This window comes from Erinaceus europaeus, chromosome 8 (genome assembly GCF_950295315.1).
Source record: "Erinaceus europaeus chromosome 8, mEriEur2.1, whole genome shotgun sequence".
Classification (NCBI taxonomy): domain Eukaryota; kingdom Metazoa; phylum Chordata; class Mammalia; order Eulipotyphla; family Erinaceidae; genus Erinaceus; species Erinaceus europaeus.
In genome coordinates, this window is record NC_080169.1 from 36,154,341 (window position 1) to 36,178,975 (window position 24,635).

A 24,635-nucleotide genomic window follows, 5' to 3' on the forward strand; every position below is an offset into this window, starting at 1 on the left:
ACTTAGCAAAACACTCTCACCCCCAATTTAGATCCCTTTCCATGTCCAGGACCTTAAGGCCTCTTCCTCCCCGCTTTTCTCAGAGTCCTTTGTTTTGGTGCAAGCCTTTCCAGCTTTACTTATTTTATTTTATTTTTAAGGCTTTATTTAGTAATGAGGAAGATAGGAGAAGAGAGAAAGAACCAGACATCACTCTGGCACATGTGCTACCGGGGATCGAACCCAGGACCTCATGCTTGAGAGTCCAAAGCTTTATCACTGCGCCACCTCCCAGACCACTTATTTTATTTTTTTAAGATTTTATTTATGTATGTATTTATTCTATAAATATTTTATTTATTCATTCATGAAGAAGATAAGAGGTGAGAGAGAGAACCAGCCACCACTGTGGTACATGTGCTGCCAGGGGTTAAACTTAGGACCTCAGGCTTGAGAGTCCAATGCTTTATCCACTGTACCATCTCCCAGACCACACCTTTCCAGTTTTAAATGTTAAAGTCAAGTCATTATTTTCAAATACCTAAAGAAATTATCTCTGTAAATTCATGTAAAATTGAAAGAAAATCTGATATCTGGGAACCACTTAGTATGTTGCACAGAAAAATTAAGATTTTCATCTATACACACACATATATATGTATATATATATGAATACTACAAAATATATCTTTTAAATTATCTTATAAAATATACATATTGAAAAGTTTTTAAATATTACCTCATTTAAACTTTTTCCCTAGAAACTGTATCCCACTAGTTAAATTCCTGTTAAAGATTCCCCATTCTAAGCTTTTAAGGATTACACATAATTTAAAACTCAAAAAATAATTTTTCTTACAGAGAATCTGAATTCAGTCTTAATATCTTCAGTGAATAAATGTATGTGAGTTAAAAACAAAGTTGCACCGTTAAGTTTCAAAGTCTGAAAAGTAATAAAAGTAGTTTCTTGCTTGACTAGCACTAAAATTTGCCACCAAATGAGAGAAAAAACTGTGAAATACTTCTCTACGTGTTGGTGGGAAGTTACTGCATATATTCAACTCCAAGATAAATAGTAAAGCCTCATGTTATCTTTTTTCAGTAATTCCCTCAGTTTTGTAACAGTAACTCCTTGTTTTCCTATGCCTAGTGAATGCGCACATCTCATTTGACAAATGTGCACATCTCCTTTGACAGGAAGGAAGTGTACTGTAGAAAACTAATAATGGAAGATCATCAGTTATGACTATAGAGTTTAGCATTTTGAATCATCTCTGTATTTTCAACTATATAAAAGCACTGTGGCCACAAGGGAGAAGAAAAAAAAAACTACAAACTCAAACTTTATCCAATCACCTAAAGACAAATCAGCCTCCAGGCAAATCAAAAGTCTCCACTTAAAGTTTACCTGGAGTTGGCATGTTGCCCATCTTTTCCAAACCACCTAACAATATACTTTCACAGTTTAAAAGCATGCACAGTGAAACAGCAAATCTTTTGAGATGCTATTTTTAAGAATAAAGATCTCTTTAGCCCAGGCAAATGCTTAGGAAAAGAAAAGTTCCTTTCTGCATTTGCAGTATGTAAATACGGATTAGTGGGTGGGATTGAGGTGAGCTTCTGTGCATAAATACAGTCTCCACACAGCTAGCACACTAGGAAGGTTGGAGCATATTGAGGCTGGCTGACTCACCAGACAGGTGGGTGAAAAAATCCAGGTAAGACTCCACCAAAAGCTTTGGAACAGCTTTCTTGTTAAAATTAAGTTTTGGGCTCTGCTTGCTATGTGAAGTGCTGGAGATCAATGAGTAGAGAACTGCGAAGTTAGTTCCAGGGTCAGGAAAGCATGATTTGTAAAGAATTAATGGAATTTCCATCAAATGTTTACTGGTACATTTCTTTTGTCAGTGCCAACAGAGTCTTTTATTGCTGATCTCATTCAGAATAATCCATTCTCCTCTGAAAAACAGGGGGACTAAGAGTAGGTAAGCAGTCAGAGAGGTGGCTCTGTGGGTAGTTTTGCTTGTGTGAGGAGACTGTATCACCGGCACACATATGACCGTGTGTGTGTGTGTGTGTGTGTGTGTAAAGAATGAATAAACTCAAGTTGTTCTCAGGACGCCAGGTCTTCTAACTCAGTAACTACATCCTGGTCACCCACCATCTGTGCTCTGCTTTCTCACTGGTCAGAGTGAAAGCCCTTAGGACTCTGAAACCTCAGTTTGATTGTCCAGTTGGAGTTGGAATTGAGAACAGTATTGCAAAGGTGCTTTTCTTTTTTGTTGTAAAGATATCTGAGTTGCTTCTTCAGTCTTTGAATTTATGGTATAGACTATAAAAAGAAATCTGAGTGCTTTTTCAAAGTATTTATAAACAGGCAAGCTAAAGCTCCTGCAAGTTTATTCCCTGATAAAGAGAAGACAAGCTCACAGTGATGGGTTAAAAATAATAATAACATTGGGGGCCTGGTGGTGGCAATGTGCAAGGACCTGGACTCAAGCCCCCAGTCACCACCTGCAGGGAGAAAAGCTTTGCAAGTGGTGAAGCAGTGTTGCAGGGGTCGGTCTCTCTCTCTCTCTCTCCTTTTCAACTTCTGGCTGTCTATCCATAAATAACTAAAAACAATAAAAATAAATAATAACATAACCCTAGTTTCAGAGAGTCCAGACTGATAATATCTTCCATGGTAAAATCCTATTAGGTGGTAGATAGAACAGGAAATTCACATAGCCAAATCTATTCACTGGGAAAACGCCATACAGCGAAATGCAGAAGTCAGCCCAGAGAAGTTTGTTTGTATAGCAGAAGTTATATTGGGCTCCCTTGAGATAGCCTGCCATAAAGCATGTGTAATACATCAATATTTCTAATCTTTTAACTACACTGACATAATGAGGTGTTCTAATGCCACCTGTACAATAACTATTGTCTCTGGACTAAATAAATCTAGTATTTCTAGGATTTAAACAAAAAAAAAAACTGTTTTAACATTTCTGCATCTTTCATGGGCAAAGGAAAAGAAAGTATACCCAGAGTGAAGCTTAAACTATTGCAGCAAAGCCAAGCACTCTAAAGGGGCAGGCAGGTGGAGAGAAGGTGGAGTACCCAGTGCATGAGGGAGGAAGGAAGACTAGCTTGTGGTGGGTGTGGTAAGCAGATACATATCATGGGGAGATAAGAAACTGTACTCTTGTGGCAGCAACAGTCTTGTAAATCATTACCTACCCCCCCCAACCCCCCAATGAAGAGATTTGGAAAAGAGAAATAAAACACACACACATACAAGAAAGTATGTCCTTGTCTTTTTCTTTTTGAGAAGTTTCATGAATATATACTATAAATTGGATAATAATTGTCTAATACAAGGCATCATGTGTGTCTGAAAACTTATCAAGGATTTCTTTTTAAACAATTAATGCTTAGCAAAGGTTCTCCTTCAAACTATCAGAATATGAAATTTTTCCCCTTAAAAATATTAACCATAGGGGGCCAGGCAGTGGAGTACCCAGTTGAACACACATATTACCATACACAAAGGCATGGGTTCTAGGCTGCAATCCCCACCTGCAGAAAGAAGTTTCAAACGCAGGCCTGCAGATGTCTGTCTCTCTACCTCCCCTTCCTTAGTTTTTCTCTGCTCTATCAAATAGAAGAGGGGGAAAAAAAATACCAAACATTGACAGTCTATTCAGCATCTTTTGCAAAACTAGATTAAATTCAAAACCTGCAGCGTATTAGAGTCAGATATATTTTATGAGCTGGGTGATGGCACACTTTGCCGAGTGCACAGGTTACCATGTGCAAAGACTCAGGTTCAAGCCCCAGTCCCTACCAACAGGGAAGTTTCACTAATGGTGAAATAATGCTCTAGATGTCTCTTTCTCTTTCTTTCCCTTCCTATCTCCCCTCCCTTCTCAATGTCTCTTTGTCCTATCAAATAAAAAATAAAAATTATTTTTTAAAAAAGCAACAACAAAAAAAGATATATATTTAAAGTAGTGTACCTTTAGCTTTTCTAGAATCCCAAATCTCCAACTTTGTATGTTGCTTCCTGAGTATTCATAGTGAGTTGCTAGGGCAATTCACCTTGCAAGCTAACTCATTCCATTACTCAGTTTATGGATCTTATCTTGCCATTTATTATTTTTTTTTTTAACAAATGGGATGTTTTATTAAAAAGTGGTAACTGGCATCAAAACAAAAATATCTTACAGAACAGGAGAAAATATTCCAACAGTATATATCTAAGAAAGAGCTCATATCTAAGACATACAAAGATTTCACAGAATTCAACAATACCATTTACTTTCTTGTTCATCGCCATCTCCTTCACTGTAGGGTGACCTTCCCTAACAGTTAAATGGACAATACCAGAGGGTGTTGGGCGGCAGTGCACTGGGTTAAGTGCACATAGTACGAAGCACAAGGACCTGCTCAAAGATTCTGGTTCAAGCCCCTGGCTCCTCACTTGCAGGAAAGAAGCTTCACAAGCAGTGAAGCAGGTCTGCAGGTCTGTCTCTCTCTATCTATCTGCCCCTCCCTTCTCAAGTTCTCTCTTTCCTGTCCAATAAAAATGAAAAATGGCCTCTAGGAGCAGTGGATTCATAGTGCTGGCAATAAGCCCCAGTGATAACCCTGGAGGGAAAAAAAGTATTTTAAAAAAGAGAAAATACTAGAAAAAAAAAGTTAGCAAAGACATACTGTGCTTTTTCTTCTTTGTGTAATCAAACTATTTTTTTCATTTTATTAGTGATTCAATATTGGTTTATAAAATTATGAGACCAGACTACTTCTAAGTGAATGTCCACAGATACCTATCTAGGAAGGGCCACAAAGAACTCACTGGAAGGAACTTGTATCAATATATTTTAATGACTTCAAAACTAATATACAGAATATGAGTAAATGTTACACTGGGGAGGGAGTCAAATGGGTACAAGTCTTCTGCTTGTCTTTACCTCTGAATTTAAAATTCTTCTATATAAAGTGAAGTGGGGGGGGGGAGGAGATAATTCCTAAAGTGTGTTCCAGGACCAGCTTTTTTTAAATATAAATTTTATAACTATAAAAGTAATAGATTTCTCTATTTCCTTAAAATGTGCACCTATATCCACTTTTATATTGTAACTTCTATGGATATCTCCATCAGCAAATTTACATGTTCATAGATCTGTATCTATACAAAGATAAATATATATACTATGTACTCTTGAGGAAATTCTGTGGGAAGTTTTTTCACTCCAATCATGTGTTTAATCTCAATTGCTGTTATCACACAGTCAGCTGTAATACAACCTGAAATCTTTGAAAACTACCAATTTCCTTTTATTTTATTGACTTTTTGCGCACGTATTTGTTTTCTATATCAGATTTGCAATGGAGAAGATTTTGGTGTCAGCATTCTTGCTCCTTGTGGCCCTCTCCAACACCCTGGCCAAAGATACCACAGTCAAACCAGGAGCTAAGAAAGATACAAAGGACACTCGACCCAAACTTCCCCAGACTCTCTCTAGAGGTAGGAGTCAGCCTCCTGTAACTTTCTAACCCTATCCATCTGGTAAGCAGAGATTTCTGTGGTGAACATATTTCCATATGTGTCCTTTCTATATTTATCAGTTTATACTTATTTCCACTTTCTCCCTACCCTTTATTTAAATGCTTTTCTTAGTTTTGTGTCTCAAGTTATTAATACTTTTACATATACTGTTTCGCTTTATTCTAGGTTGGGGTGATCAACTCATCTGGACTCAGACTTATGAAGAAGCTTTATACAAATCCAAGACAAGGTAAGGACCAGGGTTACAGAATTTGCTAAAGCTCTCAAGAGCGCCATCTAGTGATTTAACTATACATGAAATCCTACTCCTTCAGTGGGATGGTACAGGAACTTTGGTGGTGGTGAGTGTGTGTGTGTGTGTGTGTGTGTGTGTGTGTGTGTGTGTGTGTGTGTGTGTGTGTGTGTGTGTTGGGTGTGTGTGTGCAACTATACTTTTGAAATCTCTTAATATTGTAAACCAATATTAAGTTAATTTTCAAAAAAAAATCATCCAAAGTCAATCTTTCTTTGTCTTTTATAGCAACAAACCCTTGATGATCATTCATCATTTGGATGAATGCCCACACAGTCAAGGTAATTTCTTCTTCTAACTATCCTTTATAGGCTATTAACTTTAGGGCCAGGGAAGAGATCATTATCTTTTTTTTTAAGATTTTATTTTTTTTATTCATGAAGACGATGGGTGGAAAGAGAGAAAGAACCAGTTATCACTGGGGTATATGAGCTGCCGGTGATTGAAGTCGGGACCTCATTGAGAGTCCAATGCTTTCTCCATTATGCCACCACCTGGACAACAGAGATCATTTAACTTTATATTTTTAGCAATAAGCACAATTGGGAAAAAGAAAATATATTCCATAATAAAAGCATATTTTGAAGTAACTTCAAACATATCTATCCTCTGTGTTATAACACTGATGAAAAGGTATACTCCAGAGTGCATTCCTTTTTTTTTCTTTTTGCTTTAATATCCTACTTCCAATAAGTAGCAAATACCTTTGTTTTTTTACCTTCAAAATGTATCCTAAAGCTCGTGTCCACTTCCTGAGAATACAACCTATATTCAGTGTTTAGAGGTTTATATGCTTGACTTAAAGCTCTGTTATCTCCATATTAACATTCTTAAAATTTTTTTGAGCAAAAACTTTTTTTGGTGGTCTGGGAGGTGGCGCAGTGATAGGGCTTTAGACTCTCCAGCATGAGGTCCTGAGTTCGATTCCCGGCAGCACGTGCCAGAGTTATGTCTGGTTCTTTCTCTCTCCTCCTCTTCCTCATAAATAAAAATATTTTTTAAAAAAACTTTTTTGTTCACTTTTTTATACTGTACCCTACAGTCAGTCATTTCCTGTTCCCTTACTGCTACTTCCCTGATCCAAACCAAGGGCACATCTTGTCTAGAGTACTGGTCACCTATCTGTGTTCTCCAGGCAGAAGCCAAAGTGAGACTCAAGCAAATGCTATTACTGAGGTTCATAAATAGTTTCTCTTCACACATAAAATTATCAATAAGGGGGCCAGGTGGTGGAGCACCTGGTTGAGTGCACGTTACAATGCTGAAGGACCAGGGTTCAAGCCCCCAGTCTGCACCTTGCAGGGGGAAAAGCTTTGCAAGTGGTGAAGCAGTGTTGTAGGTGTCTGTCTCTCTCCCTTTCTATCATCCCCCTACCTCTTGATTTCTGGCTGTCTCTATCCAATAATTAAATAAAGATAATATCAAAAAAAATTTGAAAAAAAGAAAAAGGATCCAAGTAAGTTCAAGTTCCCAGTCCCCACCTGCAGGGGGAGATTGGCAAGTGGTGAAGCTGTGGTGCAGATGTCCCTTTGTGTCTCTCCCTCTCTACTTTCCCCTTCCTCTCAACTTCTGCCAATCTCTATCCAATAGAAAAGTAAAGATAATAAAAAGTTTCAAAGAAATAAATGAGTATAATAAATTAAAAAATAAAAATTAGCAATAAGTTCAAATTCCTTATCATAACCTACCAGGTTGAACATGATCTGGCTCCCAGATAATTTTCCCTTTCTTATCACTGTCACCTAGTTTTTTTCTACACCCACCTAGCCCAATCTTAGTCTTTTCCGCAAATATCTGAGCCCATTCCTACCTTAAGAATATTGCACTTAAAGTCCTCTGTGCCTGGAATCACCTATCCCCCACTCTTTAAACTTTTCTATTGATCACACTTTCCCTTTAGTGTGATCTCAGAAAGGCCTACCCTCTTATCTTGCTATATTTTTCTTAAAGTATATGTCTCCACCTGAAATTACTAGATACGTTTGCTTATTGTTTCCTATACAAGAAGTTTTCTCAAGAAAGTACATTACTTTTTTCATACCAATCGATCCCTAGTACATAACACAGAGCCCACACAGCACTCACTCCATAAATATAGGCTGAAAAAAATAGATTGATGAACAAATAAGTAAATGAGTGACTGGCAAAAGACAAGGGGGGCCTAGGTATTACTAATCACCTGCTGAAATAGCAACGTGGAATTTTACAAATACAATGCACCTTAAAAACACAGTTCAAGTTAAAACAGAAAACAATAGTTTTTTAACCATCATGAAATAAGTACTTACTATTTTTTATACTATAGCTTTAAAGAAGGTGTTTGCTGAAAACAAAGAAATCCAGAAATTGGCAGACCAGTTTGTCCTCCTCAATCTAGTTGTAAGTTTATTTTTCACCATCACTAGCAAATCCTTTTGGTTCACTATTTGATATGGGTGATTCATTTTCCCTATACATCATTCCTATATATTACATGAATTTGGGTTCTGATTCAAATATCTAATCTCAAATGAAAAAGACAAAATATAACTTACTAATAATCTATCTTGCATGTTAATTTGTTTATAAGCTTAAGTTGTTTGAAAAATAATCTTCTGTAGTTAACATTTCTGTTACTGTAATATTTTTGTACTTTGCAAATTATTTTTGTGTACCTTCTTATATAACCCTAACTACGCAGTAGCCCTTTGTAATTCATCCTCCTCTTTCCTGGGAAAATACAGCTCTTTGGCTGTTCAAATCAAATCATGAAACCTATACTTTCGTATCGTGAGTTCTCTCATGCACTTCAACATCACCAGTTTACCTTATACTCAATTTTTTTTTCCTTACCCTACCCAGCAGTAAGTCTCCTTGAATCATACATACTCTTTCTCTTCTCTTCACAGATTGACAAAAAAAAAAAATCCACACCATAATTCTCCCCCCCCACTTCCTCTCAGTCTCTTTCTCCTACACAGCCATCAGTGTAATGACTCCCAATACCAAATGGGTATATTGGTATCTCTCCTAAAATTCCTCCACTGGTTATTTATGAATAAATGCAGGTATTCTTCATGTTGTACACCAACATTCGTGAAGCAGTTCTAGTATCTTCTGTCCCCAGCACCTCATGAGTCCCTTATATTTAAGCATTCCTAAAATACTGGGTCATGCCAGAAATCACTGTCTTTCCTCTTGCTCTTCCCCGTTTTCAACCACTGTCTTCTGTTCCACATAAATGATGTCTATGCATTTGAAAATATCTCTCCACTTCAGAAAGTCCTGGCAGAATCTGTATTCTGGATAAGATGTCCTGTCTGGCACTCACCTTCACATTCTTCACTATAACATTTCAACCTGTATTCATTTTGCTACTTGCATCTTCACATCTTCCAATAGATTCTATACTCATTCAAGATAAATCCTCTATATAAAAAAAATAATAAAGAAAAATTATGCATGAAAATTGATCAACTGGGCTAAAACACACACACATACAACAGCATAAGTTATTCAAAAAGATTTCCATGCCGAAGCTCTTGAGGTTTCAGGCTCAATCCTCAGCCCCACCATAAGCCAAGCTGGGCAGTGCTCTGATAACAAAAGTAACAATTAAAAATAAATAAAATGAATCAATAGATGAGTACTCAAGACCATCCTGTTTCTATAATTTCAAAAAAAAAAAAAGACCAGGCTTTTTTATTAATCTATCTCTTCCTAAGATGTCTTTAACCAAATATTATAACTCCTTTATATTCTTGACTGTCATGTATATTCTTTGTATTACTTAATGCTATGCATCACATTTTACTGGAGTTACTTCATCCATGTAACTTCTCTCCCTATTTGAATTACAATCACTTTAATAAAAAGAGCCATACAGTAAAATTTAGACCCAAAAAAGTGACTTTTTTACTAATAGTTTTGATCATAACTGAAGAAGAAACCAACTAAAAGCTGTTTTTCTTTTTTTTTTCCTTAGTATGAAACAACTGACAAGCACCTTTCTCCTGATGGCCAGTATGTCCCCAGGATTATGTTTGTTGGTGAGTGGCACAGTGATAAATCAGATTTTGAGCATTATACAAGTGGTGTCTTATCTCTCTCTCTCTCCCTTTGCCCACCCCGCCTTATCTACCACGTTAATGCCACTACAAAGCTCGAGCAACTTCCTTGAAGTTTCACAAAATATTGTCTGCTTGTTTCCATAGATAACATTTTCATTCTCTTCTGCTAATTTTAATCTTTTTCATCCTCAGCCACAAATACATCCGAGAAGGAAGCTTACCCCTTATCTTGTATTGATCATCCAGTCATAACTTGTGCAGTTTTCTCCACAGTGTTTTTATATAGGACATAACTCATGCTCCATATTTTCTGTCCTAAGAATCAACTGTGATGCAGCTTGTTCCTCTAACTCAGCAACTCTTCTAAAGTAGCACCTCAGACTCACCTGAATGTTATTTGAAATCAGACTGCCACAGTCACAACTTAAACCACTTACATCAAAATCTCTAAGCATGGGAGTTCTTTTTAAAGACCTTCCAGGTGATTTCAGTGCAGTCAAGACCTAGAAGCAATGGTCAAGTAGTTGCGATGCTGCTCTCGTGTTGATTTCTAAAGAGACCCTAGTGTCTTCTGCAGCATGAATTAGTAGGTTTTGTGTCCTTGTTGAACAACTGAATGTTTTTGCTGGTTTGACGGTCCTGGTTCAATATTCTGAAAAGCCAGAGTTTATCTACTCAAGTACAGAGTAGCAAGATTTGCATACCTGGAAATGGTTCCAACATGTCCTCTTCCAGCTTTAAGGACATGTTCTCAGTGTTCCCTCACTCACCTCTCTCACTGCAGGCTTCTAAACCTCTGTATTCTAGTACCTCCCTTTTGGATAGAGGTTGCTTTTAAAATAGCCTTTTCCTTCTTAACTAATGACTTCAAATTAAACATTTAAAAAAATGAAAAACAAATTAAACATAGATCATGAAAAGTACCTAGAGAAATGTATGTATATATAAGGGAGGTCTCTAAATCTCAAAATGCATCTTATTATCATTAAAATGAAAAATAAAGAGGTGTTATATTGCATGCTTGTTTGCCACTTAATTCCTGCTCCTAAGGACTTACATTCCTTTATTCATTAAAAAAATTTTTTTTTTCTATTTTGAAAACCAGCATTGACTATGGGTTGCTAATTACCTAGTTTGTTGTAGGGAACACATTCCAACTATGCTATAATTTAAGTTTTAAATGGGGCTGGCAAAATAACATCTGTGAAGGCGCCTGCTGGGTCATGCGTCCATGTTCTGACCAATGCAAGCCTCACCACCACAACACTGGTGGGGGAAGCTGTCATGCTGTCTGAAAAAAAGTCAGCCCAGAATAGTTAAGTTAGGGAGAAGAAAAAAAAAAGTTTTGTGGGTTTTTTTTAATAATTCTTTCCAAGAGAATGCCAATGCTTTCAATAGAAAAGAAAATACAACCACAACAATAGACCATCCTGTTTTCAAGACAACAGTTAACTACTTTCCTTAGTTATCTTTTATTTATTGGATAGAGAAAGCCAGAAATCTAGAGGGAAGGGGGAGGGAGAGACAGAGAGATACCTGCAGCCCTGCTTCACCACTTGTGAAGCTTTTCCCTGCAGGTGGGGACCAGAAGCTTGAACACTGTAACATGTACTCAACTAGGTGCACCACTACCAGCCCTTAGTTAAAGATCTTTTCCACAAATAATTTTATACAGCTGGTGAATGTTCCCAGCCCAGGTAACTGGGTTGCATATAGAGCAGTGTAGGCCTCTATCCAGAGGTACACATGAGGAATTCCTTTCCTAGGACAAGGTAAGTATACTAGCTTTATTATGGAAATAAGAGTTACTAGGAACATGACACTCCACTCCATTCCCTTTTGCTTTTTCTTTGTAGATCCATCCTTGACAGTTAGAGCTGACATCACTGGAAGATATTCAAATCGTCTCTATGCTTATGAACCTTCAGATGTAGCTCTGTGTAAGTGGCACACCTTGGTGACATATTTCTTGATGTTGTGTTGGGTACTCCCAAGTTTCCATGAGGAGGGGAAGAAAGCCCTGCTCAGGGACAAAGACCGTGAAACCTTAACTTAGTTTGTGTCCTCAGACAAACACATTCATCTTAATTTAGTTGTTTTGCCTTTTTTTTTTTTTTTGACGTCTCAAAATCTTTATTGAAAGTTAATTCTTTAAATTAAGAATATTTCCCTCCAAGAAGATATGACTATGTTATCTGCTTCTTAGGTTTAAACACATCAACACGCAACTCATGCTACAGGATTGACAATAATCTTTCTATTTAGTGGCCACAGCAATATGCTGAATGATTTGTTAAACATTTTTATTTTCTAAATCGCAAAAATGAAAATAATGTAGCACAACTTGCTGAAGCTGAATTCAAGTTCAAGTCTTAAAGAGCTGGAGGAAAAGATCCCAACAAGTTGCCAAGATACTTACTTCTCTTGGGAATGGCAAAAAACAAGAAAATAAAAATAGACTAGGCTCAAGGAGAATGAAATACCTTAGTGGCAGGTTATACCAGTTTTAACACCTAATAGTCCTTCTCAGAAGAAACTGTGTTTTGTCTTAAGAATTAATTCTGGGGCAGGTGGTGGCGCACCTGGTTAAGTGTACACATAACAGTACACAAGAACCCAGGTTCAAGCCCCTGGTCCTCACCTGCAGAGGAAAAGCTTCACGAGTGGTGAAGCAGGACTGCAGATGTCTCTCTGTCTCTCTCTCTCTCTGTCTCCCCCTCTCTCAATTTCTCTCTGCCTCTATCCAAGTAAATTTTAAAATTTTAAAAAAGATTTTTTAAAAGAATTAATTCTGTCCAATGGCTAGAATTCTACTGCCCAATATGTTAGCCATATGTGATTTGTTTGATAGTTAATTGGAATTTAAAATTCAGTTCCTCAGTCACATTAACCACATTTCAGTTACTTAATTCAGTGAATATTTTTCATCATCACATAAATTTCTATTTGGGCAATACTGACCGAGGACATTATGTTGGGGGAGACTTCATGAAGTCATGCTCTAACGAGCGCCATGGGAACTTCACTAAGGACTGGCAGTTCTTGAGATAATAGCAAATGTCTTTACTCAGGCTTTAGACTCTAAAAGGAAGGTATCCTGTACAGGAATATCACAGTGCCTTGTAGTATGGTATTTAATAATTGGGAGGGACTACTATAAAAGTCAATTCATTTACAAAATTGTAAGATAAAGGTGGTGGGAATAAGAGACTGAGAAGGTATCGAAGAGCCAGTACACAGTGGTGGGGGAAGACCTCAAGTTGGTGTTAGGAGTGGTGTGCAGACACCTATTAAGGCAAGACGAGGACTAGCACTCTTGCAACAACTGGCTGATATAAAGCATTACTTCCCTGATAAAAATAATAATAATAATAATAAGATGATCAAATACTTAATCGTCTTAGTAATTATTACACTATTATAAAATAGCAGCCCATTAAACATTGACTTGAGAGCTTAAGTGTGAGGCAATTACTATAGTAACATAATTTCTAGTGGCATCTTGACTCTTTTCCTTTCTTTTAGTGCTGGACAACATGAAGAAAGCTCTCAAATTGCTTAAGACTGAGTTGTAACAAAGAAACAATACCTACAAGCTCTTTCCTGTGTTGGGCCTTGAAACCTGAAACTACAGGAGACTTTTAGAAGACTGAAGAATAAGGAAGCACTGGAAGATGTACTGATTAGATTACAATTTAATGTTACAACAGCTACTTTTTTTTTTTTAATTTTGGTTTCAAGTAAGTATACATGTAAAAAAACAATATTGTATACTGCCATAGTAAGCCATGTTTGTTTTTTTAAATAAACCTTGTGGAGATGTTCAAACTTTTGCTTATTTATTGGTTTTGTTTTTTGTTTTTTTTCCCCAACTTGATCTTTTGAAGAAAAAAAAACTCTTCGGTACATTCACACTAGATTTTTGGATATACAAATCTCAAAGGAACAAAAACAAATTCAGGAAATAGAAATTAAATACAAAGCTGTCATCTCACCTCACTGTAATTTTTCACTAACGAAAACAGACAAAAGCTTAATCAACAGTTATATCCAAAAGAACATGTTTAAGTGTGAAAGAATATGTCAAAAGGCATCCCAAGGAAGCTAGACATCTACTTGGAGACACTTCCACCCTAACCAGGAATTCCAAAGTATTCACTTTAATAATTCATCTTGTTAGACTTTGATCAACTGAATACTCTTAGAAAAAATTATCTGGCAGGTGCTTTCTCCTTCAGAAGACTATTTTAATAATAATAATAAAAAAGCTTCACTCCTGAAAGAATCCTTAAAAAAAAAAAAGAGAGAGAGAGAAATCCGGCTTTATAATTGATGTTCATCTCTGACACAGTTTTTTAGAATACTTATAAGGAATAAATTCTATTAAACTATTTCCCGGTGGCTGGCAAACAGCTCACCACACTTTACACACATGAGCTGTACACTTTACCACACATGAGGACCTAGGTTCAAGGTCCCAACTAGGTCATGGGAACATTACGCAAGAAGCTTCAAGAGTAGTGAGGGTAATGTTATGATATCTTCTTTATCTCTTTCACTCCCTCTGTATTTTACTCTCAACAGGGAAGGGGGGGGGGAAGCAAACAAGAGTATTCAGTCTGCAGCAGTGGAATCACACATACACAAAGTCTAAGCAAAGTAAATCTAGAGGCCAGGTGGTGGTGCACCTGGTTAGGCACACACAGTATATAGTGCACAAGGAACCAGGTTCAAACCCGTTTCCCAATTGTAGGGGGAAAGTTTCACAAGTGCTAAAGCAGGGCTGCAGGCGTCTCTCTCTGTCTCTATCTCTACCTCCCTTCTCAGTTTCTTTCTGATAATTTTTTTTTTAAGTAATCTAGGGGAGTTGGTGGTAGCGCAGCGGGTTAAGCGCAGGTGGTGCAAAGCACAAGGACCGGCATAAGGGAGTCGCGTCACAGGTGGTGAAGCAGGTCTGCAGGTGTCTATCTTTCTCTCGCCCTCTCTGTCTTCCCCTCCTCTCTACATTTCTCTCTGTCCTATCCAACAATGACGACATCAATAAGAACAACAATAGTAACTACAACAATAAAACAAGGGCAACAAAAGGGAATATTTTTTTTAAAAAAGTAAATCTAGATTTTATGAGATCCCGCAGCAGAGAAAATGAATAATTAACTTTTTAAAATGTTATTAACATAAATCATCTTTAGAGCTAACTTACATGGATTAACAGCATGCCTTTGAAGTTATTTTTGCCTATTTGAACTAGGGATCTCATGCCTGAGAATCCAAAGCCTTACCCACTGTGCCACCTCACAGCACACAGGTTCTTTGATTTTACATTTGGTAAACTTAAGTTGCTACAGAGGGCATGACATTTAGTAATCACTGTGAAACTGGAGGACAGAAAAAGACCTAGGGCAACAGTAAAATACATGCTACCACCTGACTCCCGAATTATATTTGTATAACAAAAGTGCTTAAAGGTATTTTTCATGTATAAATTTCTCCTGTGAAAATGTGCTTTTTAGGGGAGCTGGGCGGTAGCCAGCGGATTAAGCTCACATGGCGCAAAGCTCAAGGAGCAGCTCAGAGATCCCAGTTCAAGCCCCTGGATCCCCACCTACAGGGGGTCACTTCGCAAGCAGTGAAGCAGGTTTGCAAGTGTCTTTCTCTCCCCTTTTTTGTCTTCCCCTCCTCTCTCCATTTCTCTGTTCTATCCAACAACAATGACAGCAATAACAACAATAACAGTAACAACAACAAGGGCAACAAAAGGGAAAAAATGGCCCACAGGAGCAGTAGATTCGTAGTGCAGGAAACAAGCCCCAGCAATAACCCTGGACACACACAAAAAAAAAAAAGAAAGAAAGAAAGAAAGAAAGAAAGAAAGAAAGAAAGAAAGAAAGAAAGAAAGAAATTAAAATTAAAAATAATTTTAAATTTTTTTAAAAAAGAAAACGTGCTTTTTCACTGCCTGCTAATAATGAAGTTGTTTCATATATTTACTCAGTGGATTTCAAAAGAATGAATAAACAAAAGTTGAACAAACATTTTAGAGAAACTGTAGAGGAAGATTTTGGAATATGGAAAATTAAGAACCAAAAGCCACACTCCAATGTCTTTTTTCCCCCTCTGAAAGGTTCCATTCAGCAACATAATCCTAGGTTAAACATGGAGAACTGGTTTTCATACCAAACTCATGGTTAATTAACAAAGTATCTGAGACTAATTTATACCACAGGAACTTAGGTTATAGAAATCATAACCTGCCATTTTCCCCTTTGTATTATATTAGTATTTATGTTCTCTGTCTAAAATATTAACATCGGTGTTGACCAGGCAGTCTAAAAAATAAGACTTCTAAATCAAGATTGGGGAAACTTTTTTTCTGTCAAGGGTCACTTAGAGAGTCATATCATTCAGGGGTCATACAAACTTATCAACAGTTAGCACTGAATGTTGATATGAAAAAAGTTCTAGTTGCCTTGGCAGAGCCAGACTAAATGACTTTTCTATATACAACCCACAAGCCAGATGTCCCCCACTCATATAAATGGAATGTATAATCAAAATATAAGAGACAAAAAAAAAAACAAACCTTTATTTGTATCGTTTCTTTTTAAAAAAATAAAGACTAGATTACAAAGAAAGGAGGTCTTGGGTCTTGAGTTTGCTTTATAGCTACACTAAAACTGGCATTGCTCTAGACAGGCTGGGAGTATGGATCGCCCTGAAGCAATTACAGAAGCCACCTTCTGTACCCCATAATGATCCTGGATCCATACTCCCAGAAGGATAAATAGGAAAGCTATCAAGGGGAGGGGATGGGATACGCAGTTCTGGTGGTGGGAATTTTGTGGAGTTGTACCCAATTTATACTATGGTCTTGTCAATATTTTCATTTTACAAGTAAATAAAAAATATTGCTTGGCAGGCTGGGCGTATGGATGAACCTGTCAATGCCCATGTTCAGCAGGGAAGCAATTACAGAAGCCAGACCTTCCACATTCTGCATCCTACAATGACCTTGGGTCCATACTCCCAGAGGGATAAAGAATAGGAAAGCTATCAGGGGAGGGGATGGGATATGGAGTTCTGGTGGTGGGAACAATATGGAGTTGTACCCCTCTTATCTTATTGTCTTGTCAGTATTTCCATTTTATAAATAAAAATTAAAAAATTAAATTAAAAAAATTGGCATTGCTCTGGTATCATGAATTTGTGACGGAATTTCTGTGCCTGCAGATAATGGCCTTCCTGTAATCCAGGGATCAGTTTACCTTCTACAAGCCTGTCATTTGGAATTTAGGGCAGAACTATTTAGAGGTCTTTGCCGTGAGTGTTGTAACACACTGAGGGATAGGAGTTATATTTATGTACCCAGTCACAAACAGATCACAGGTGACCTTCCCAAAGAGACTGAGTAACTCTACCTACTGTGTGAGAACAGAACCTCTAGAGTTAATGTGATAAAACATGCACTGGATGTCTGAAAATGTCTATCTTGTTTCTGGAGCAACTTACCATCACTCACCCTTAGTTTGGTAAACCTAAAGATGCATCATTCCCAAGCCCTGATTTATAAGTAGGATGACCCAAATACAGGTATTTCAACTAGAACATAAATCCAGGTTATAAGTTAGTTCCCTCTGGAATAGCTCTTTCTACATTTGCCCCAAGGAGAGTAATGTATTAGGAGATTCCAGAAACTCATAGGAACTTCAAAGTTTAACAAACAGTAAAGTACAAATGACTTAATGAAAGAATCCAGAAATCTCATTTCCTTCACACCTACCTCACTGATAATCTCATTTAATAGTACAAGACAGATGACCGTTAAGAGTGGTCCAGAGTTCAATACAAGATCGAAGGTGCAGTGGAGGACAGAAAATTTCATCCTAACCCTCTGGGTTCTTCTTCAAGCAATCAAATTAATAGCAAACAGATGACTGGGAAAAAAGAATGAATTGAACTACATACACATGGAAAAACTACATGGGTGCCATATTCTAAAATAAATATGGCAGAGGTAGGGGCCAGGCAGTGGTCCACCTGGTTGAACATACAAGTTCCAGTGTGCAAAGACTGTTCAAACTCCCAGTTCCCGCCTGCACAAGAGAAGCTTCATGAGCTATGAAGCAGTGCTACAGGTATCTCTTTTTCTCTCTCCCTATCTTTACTTCCTATCTCAATCTGTCTTATCTGATAAATAAAATGAGGACAGAGGTAGATAGCATAATGGTTACGTAAAGAGACTCTTGTGCCTGAGGTTCCAAAGTCCCAAGTTCAATCCCCAGCGCCACCATAAGCCAGAGTTGAGCAGTGCTCTAGTAATAAATAAATAAATAAATAAATAAATAAGGTAAAAATGAAGCTTTTTTTATACTAAACTAAGAAAAAGAAAAAGGGTCTTGAGCTTTAAGAGTAAAGGAGTACTCTTTTTGTTTTTTAGAGTATTTTCTTTTTCTTTTAGTTTATTTATTTATTTATTTATTTATTTATTTATTTATTTATTTATTTATTTATAGAAGGAGTACTCTTATGGCCAAAGGACCAGGTATTCTATACTTGTATCTTTCCTCTGATATATAGATCTCTCATACAACATAGTGGGACTTTAACTTTCTTGTAAGATTAGCCAGTCTCACAGAGTCATGGAAGTGACATATCCACAAAATGTTCTCAAATTCTAAAAATCCATCATTTTCCATTTTTATTGGTCTAAAATCATATACTACATAAAACACAAGTAATTTTCAGCAGGAAAAATAAAAACATACAAATCTCCCCCCACCCAAAAAAAAAAAAAAATTATTCTTTCTTAAAATAAATCTTCTCACCATGAAGGAAATACTAAACACTGAAGGGGGTAGGGATAGGGTTGGTGGGTGGGGACTCGGGTCTTCAGGTGAGGACGGAACCTTAAGCCCCCTCAATATTAAATTTAATAAAATAATACTGAAATATTTTCTAAGGAGGGGGGTTTGAAAATGACAGTAGATATTAGTGTTGGAAGTTCATATCCATAGCTTGAATATACACTAAAACAACACTATCCAATTTTAAGTCAAGTGAGAACAAAGCACAAACAAGAGTTCCATGTATTTAATTCATTTGTCAATCTTCCACTATTTTCTATCAATTCAAACATTCATACACAAAGAAAGAGTCCATCTTTTAATTGTTTTTTAAACACATTATACAGAGCCACAATACTATTTCAACTTCAAATTATGGGGGGAAAAATCACAATCAAATATGCTTGAATTTGACAAGCTGCTTTTACAATACTGAGAAATTTCATGAAAAAGTTATTTAACAATATGTAAGATAATCAAGAAGCTTTTCTCCTACATAGGCCTATACATTAATAATGACTTGTTTAAAAACATAGCATTTCAGGCTGTAAATCATTATAAAAGAATATCAAGATTATATAGATATACTCTTTGAACTTTTCAAACTCTTCCCAATCCAAAAGCTTGACAGTAGAACATTTCATGAGTCTATTTCTCCTTTGCACTTAGCCTGTGAAAAGCAAAAACTAAACTACACTTTCCTAGTAGCATAGCTACTTCTAGAATACACAGTGTAATCATACAAGACTACTAGAACTAAATTATCACTTTTATAGTTACAATTTTCACCACAATACATCTTTCCTAAAAAGATTTGGGGGGGTGGGATTTAGACTGCCCCTACTGAACTCAACATGAGAGAATCTCATACTTTCTGGCTTTAATAAATTGCAATTTTTTTACCAGTAGGAACTATCTACAGCACAGTGCTACACACATGAATTATTCCAGTGAGATGTATATTTAGATTCACGATATAATCAACATGATAGTGCCATACAAAGTTTTTTTCTGCAGGTAAAAATGCTAAGAAAGGCCACAGCGGACATAGCCAGACACTGTGAATACAGTAGATTACAGGTACCACTGAGCTTCAGGGGAAACCACAAGTTCCAATTTTATCTTCAGCAATGGAAACAGAAAAACATTTAAGAGAAACATAAGAGTAAAAACATATGTAATTCCAGATACTGTTTCTTTAACCAAGCAAATAAGCATAACTTAAAGTTAGAGTAAGTGAACGAGATCAGTATATGAAAGGTATTCATTCTTTCCTCATCAAAGGAATGCACTAGGATTAGCACGAGGATCTTTTTGGTTTCTGTATCTGTAGGTCAGCCAAACACCCAGGATCTAGAATGGAAGAAAAAAAATAAAGGAAGGGAAAGTAGTAATTGTGCACAATTCTTATATAAGAAAGAAGTCTTGAGAACTTTTCACTTTTTTGTTCCTAGAGGAAGAAATTTCCTTTTAAAATGTAGTGACTCATGCAAATGTAGTAAGTAACCTCACCCCACCCCACCCCCAAAAGTCAACATGAATGTTGTAATAAGCTTAAAAAAAAAAAAAAAGACCCTTCAGAGATGTTCACATAATAATCAAAAAAATGCAAATGTGTTACTTGAACATGGTAATAGGTTTTTGTACATATTATTAACTGAATTAAAGTTCTCCCCATATGGAGGTTATCTGGATGGGTTTCATGCTATAGAAATAAGATATAATTAAGAGGCAGGAAGGTCAAAAATCAGCAACACAGAGAAAAGGTAAGATGAGAACTGAAACAGCAGGAAGCAAAGCAAACACATTGCACTATTGGCTTTGAAGATGGAGGCTGAGGCCAAGAGTCAAGGAAAGCAGGTTATCCGTAAGAGCTAGAAAAGTCAAGGCCACAAATTCTCCCCTAGAACTTCCAGAAGTATGCACTATAAATTTGTGTCTCAGGGTCCAGGCACATATCCAGTTGAACACACGCATTGCCATGCACAAGAATCTAGAATCAAGCCCCCAGCCCCCATCTACATGGTGGTAGCTTCATGAATGGTGAAGCAGTGTTGAAGTGTCTCTCTCCCCCTCCTCTTTCAATTTCTCTCTGTCCTATCAGATTAAATAAATAAGTAAACCTTAAAAAATACATTTATGGGAGTCGGGCAGTAGTGCAGCAGGTTAAACGCACGTGGCGCATAGCACAAGGTTCTGCGTAAGGATCCCGGTTCCAGCTACCGGCTCCCCACGTGCAGGGGAGTCGCTTCACAGGTGGTGAAGCAGGTCTGCAGGTGTCTTTCCCTCCCCCTCTCTGTCTTCCCCTTCTCTCTCCATTTCTCTCTGTCCTATCCAACAATGACATCAATAACAACAATAACTACAACAATAAAACAACAAAGGCAACAAAAAGGAATATTTTTAAAGTACATTTATATCCTTTAATATACTTTTTAAAAATATTATTTATTTATTTTTTACTGGATAGAGACAGAGAGAAATCAAGAGGAATAGGGAAGGGAAGAGAGACAGAGAGATACCTGCAGCCCTGCTTCACCACTTGTGACACTTTCCCCCTGTAGGTGGGTATTGGAGGCTTGAACCTTGGTCCATGCTGCACTAAAACATATGTGCTCAGCCAGGTGTGCAACCATCCGGCTCCTTCCTTTGATATACTTCATTTATTTTGAGCATCAAAAGAGAGCTAATACAAATTTTATACTGCTTAAACTGCTAAAATACTATATACTTTTGAAAATTCAGAAACTAGGTTCAGTGAAAATTAAGCAAGAGAAGTCCTAACGTACTAAATTTTCCAATATACTATTTTTTTAATAGAGGTTGCAACTGCACTCTTCAGGGGGAAAGTGTGTGGAGGGGGACATAACTTTGCAAATGTAGCAAGTTGCAGGGTTACTTCCCACATTTGGTCACAAAGGAAACCTGGTAACATGGCCAAGAAGTCTAAAGTTGCCCAATATAAGTTATTTAATTATCACTGTTATTAAGAAATGTGTTCATTTTGTTTCAGCCGTCTCAAAATTAATTTATTTAAATATCAAAAAGTCTTAGAATGGGGGGGGGCAGAAGACTGTCGAACTGGTAAAGTGGCTCTGCCCATGGACTCTGGGGCACACAGAATAGGGGCCAGGTGTGGTTGGTGTACCTGGTCAAGTGCACATAGTACGAAGGCACAAGAACCCATGAAAGGATTCTGGTTCGAGCCCCTGACTCCCCACCTGCAGGGGGATGGTTTCACAAGTGGTGATGCAGGTCTTCAGGTGTCTTCTCTCTATCATCCCCTCTCCTCTCAATTTCTCTCTGTCCTAGCCAAAAAAAGATCAGGGGGAAAAAAATGGCTGCCAGGAGCAATGGATTTGTAGTGCAGGCACAGAGCCCCAACCTATGAAATCCTGACTAAAATTTGAAGTGTCTACAAAAAGTCACTATCCAAAAATACATATAATAATAAATATCAGGCTAGATTATCTTGTTGAGTTTCAAAAAGAGATGTCCCTAAGAATATAGATGGATTCAGGACTGGGTGGCGGATCACCTGGTTGAGTACACATGTGACAATGTGAAAGGACTCTGCTCCACCACAGGGGGAAAACTTTGCAAGTGGTGAAGCCGTGTTGCAGGTGTCTCTCTTTCTTTCTCTCTCCCTCTTGATCACTTCCTTCCCTCTCAATTTCTGGCTCTCTCTATCCAATAAATAAACTATAAAAAAGTTTTTTTAAAAGAATATAGAGGGGGGCGGTAGCACAGTGGGTTAAGTGCACATGGCTCAGGGATCCTGGTTCAAGCCCCCCGCTCCCTACCTGCAGAGGGGTTGCCTCACAAGCAATGAAGCAGGTCTGCAGGTGTCTTTCTCTCCCCCCTCTGTCTTCCTCTCCTCTCTCAATTTCTCTCTGTCCTATCCAACAATGACAGCAATGACAACAATAATAGTAACCACAACAACGATAAAACAATAATGGCACATAAAGGGGGAAAAAACAGCCTTCAGTAGAATTGGATTTGTGGTGCAGGCACCGAGCCCCAGCCATAACCCTGGAGCCAAAAAAATAAGAATATAGAGTGTGGCCCAGGAGATGATACATTGGATCAAACATTGGACTCTCAAGCATGAGGTCCTGAGTTCAAGCCCTGGCAGCACATGTACCAGAGTGATGTCTGGTTCTTTCTCTCTCTCCTCCTAGTAATAAATATATAAATGAAATATTTTTTTTTAAATAATGTAGATGGATTCTATAAAAGAACACTATATATCTAAGACAAGAGTTTCTGTTTACAATGAATTGATATCTTAAGAAATTACAAGGGAAAAACGAATAGGCAGAGCACAGAGGATTTTTTAAGGCAGTGAAACGCTCAGTATGGTATGACAATGAGGAGTACATGTTAACTTTTGTCCAACTGCACAGGATATGAGAACCCTATTATAAACTATGGACTATATATAATTCTAATTTGTCAATGTAGGTTTACTAACTATAAGAAATGGACCACTCTAGTGAAAGATAGGCACCATATGAGGCAAGAGTACAGCTTTCTGGGAGCAACAGAAAGCTTCATACTTTTCCCTGAGTAAAAAAAACTCTAGAATTATCCTCTAAAAAAATAGGAAAAACTGATGGAAGCAGAAAATGGTCTTGCTCAAAAGAACTAAAATTTCAAAATAATGAACTTCATATGTATTTTTAAATATAGCAAAATTCTAATGACTTTCTTCCTTTTTTAATGTTACTATCTTTATTTATTGGATAGAGACAGCCAGATATCAAGAGGGTAGGGAGAGAGAGGGAGAGAGAAAGAGAGACACCTGCAGCACTGCTTCACCACTTGCAAAGCTATCCCCTGCAAGTGGGGACCAGGGGCTCAAACTCGAGTCCTTGAGCACTATAACATGTGCTCAAACAGGTACACCACCACTCGGCCCTTTTTTTTTTTTTTAATTGTCATCAGGGTTATTACTGGGCTTGGTGCTTGTACTACAAATCCATTGCTCCCAGTAGCGATTTTACTTTCGATTTTTTACTTGATAAGACAGAAACTGCAGGAAATGGAGGAAGAGAGGGAGAGAGAAAAACAGATACCTGAAGACCTGCTTCATCGCTAGTGAAGCTTCCACACCTCACCAGCAGGTGGGGAGCAGGGGCTAAAACATGGAGCCTTGCTCATGGTAACAATAGTACTCAACCAAGTGCATAACCACCTGGTTGTTTTGTTTTGTTTTATTCATTTACCAGAGCACTGTTCAGTTCTGGCTTGTGGTACTACAGGGCATTGAACCTGGGACTTTAGAGCTTTAAGAATAAAAGTCTTTTGCATAACCATTATGCTATCTCCCTCATTCTCAAAATGACTATTGAATCTAGCTAATGAAGTATATGGTTAACCAGTTCAGTTTTTTTTTCCTTCCACCTATATTTTTAACTTTTTCATAATGAAAATTTATGTTTTTTAAAGGAAAGAAAAAATTCACAGAATCATTTTCAAGCTGGGTTCTCTTCAATCAATATCACAACACACACGTAAGGGAGTTCTTACAATGAAATGAAAAAATTCAAGTTGGAAGGAGTAACCTTCTAACAAGTGAACATTAAGAGGGTTAGCAAATTTTACTATTGAATGTAAAACATTAATTCCCCAACAAAGAAATTAAAAAAAAAAGGGGGGGTAGCAAAACAGCTCATTTGCACAATTTGCTTGCTTTGCTATGCATATGACCCAGATTCAAGTCTGGTCTCCATCACACTTTGCTAATAACACTCAATTATAAGGGAGTCGGGCGGTAGCTCAGCAGGTTAAGTGCATGTGGCGCAAAGTGCAAGGACCAGCTTAAGGATCCCGGTTAGAGCCCCCAGCTTCCCACCTGCAGGGGAGTCGCTTCACAAGCAGTGACGCAGGTCTGCAGGTATCTTTCTCTC

General features: G+C 37.4%; 2 protein-coding genes across 3 annotated transcripts in view; one reads left to right on the top strand and one right to left on the bottom strand.

Moving 5' to 3' along the window:
• The first annotated feature begins 1,532 nt into the window (after positions 1-1,532).
• On the top strand, positions 1,533-13,596 carry AGR2 (anterior gradient 2, protein disulphide isomerase family member). 2 transcript variants are annotated; one of them, XM_016192070.2, is made up of 8 exons: positions 1,533-1,679; positions 5,349-5,494; positions 5,702-5,765; positions 6,057-6,109; positions 8,134-8,207; positions 9,793-9,856; positions 11,734-11,817; positions 13,403-13,596. In XM_016192070.2, exons 2-8 carry the CDS (start codon positions 5,356-5,358, stop codon positions 13,450-13,452), a joined length of 528 nt encoding a protein of 175 aa, XP_016047556.1. In that variant the 5' UTR covers positions 1,533-1,679; positions 5,349-5,355; the 3' UTR covers positions 13,453-13,596. The 2 variants fall into 2 exon arrangements, with proteins under 2 accessions (XP_016047556.1, XP_007532025.1); XM_007531963.3 differs by having other exon boundaries at positions 1,662-1,697.
• Positions 13,597-19,025: 5,429 nt separating this feature from the next.
• TSPAN13 (tetraspanin 13) overlaps positions 19,026-24,635 on the bottom strand; it is a 32,746-nt gene continuing 27,136 nt past the window's right edge. The window contains exon 6 of the mRNA XM_007531964.3: positions 19,026-20,073. Coding sequence (XP_007532026.1) covers positions 19,999-20,073 — 75 coding nt within the window. The 3' untranslated portion in view covers positions 19,026-19,998. The remainder of the gene's footprint in view (positions 20,074-24,635) is intronic.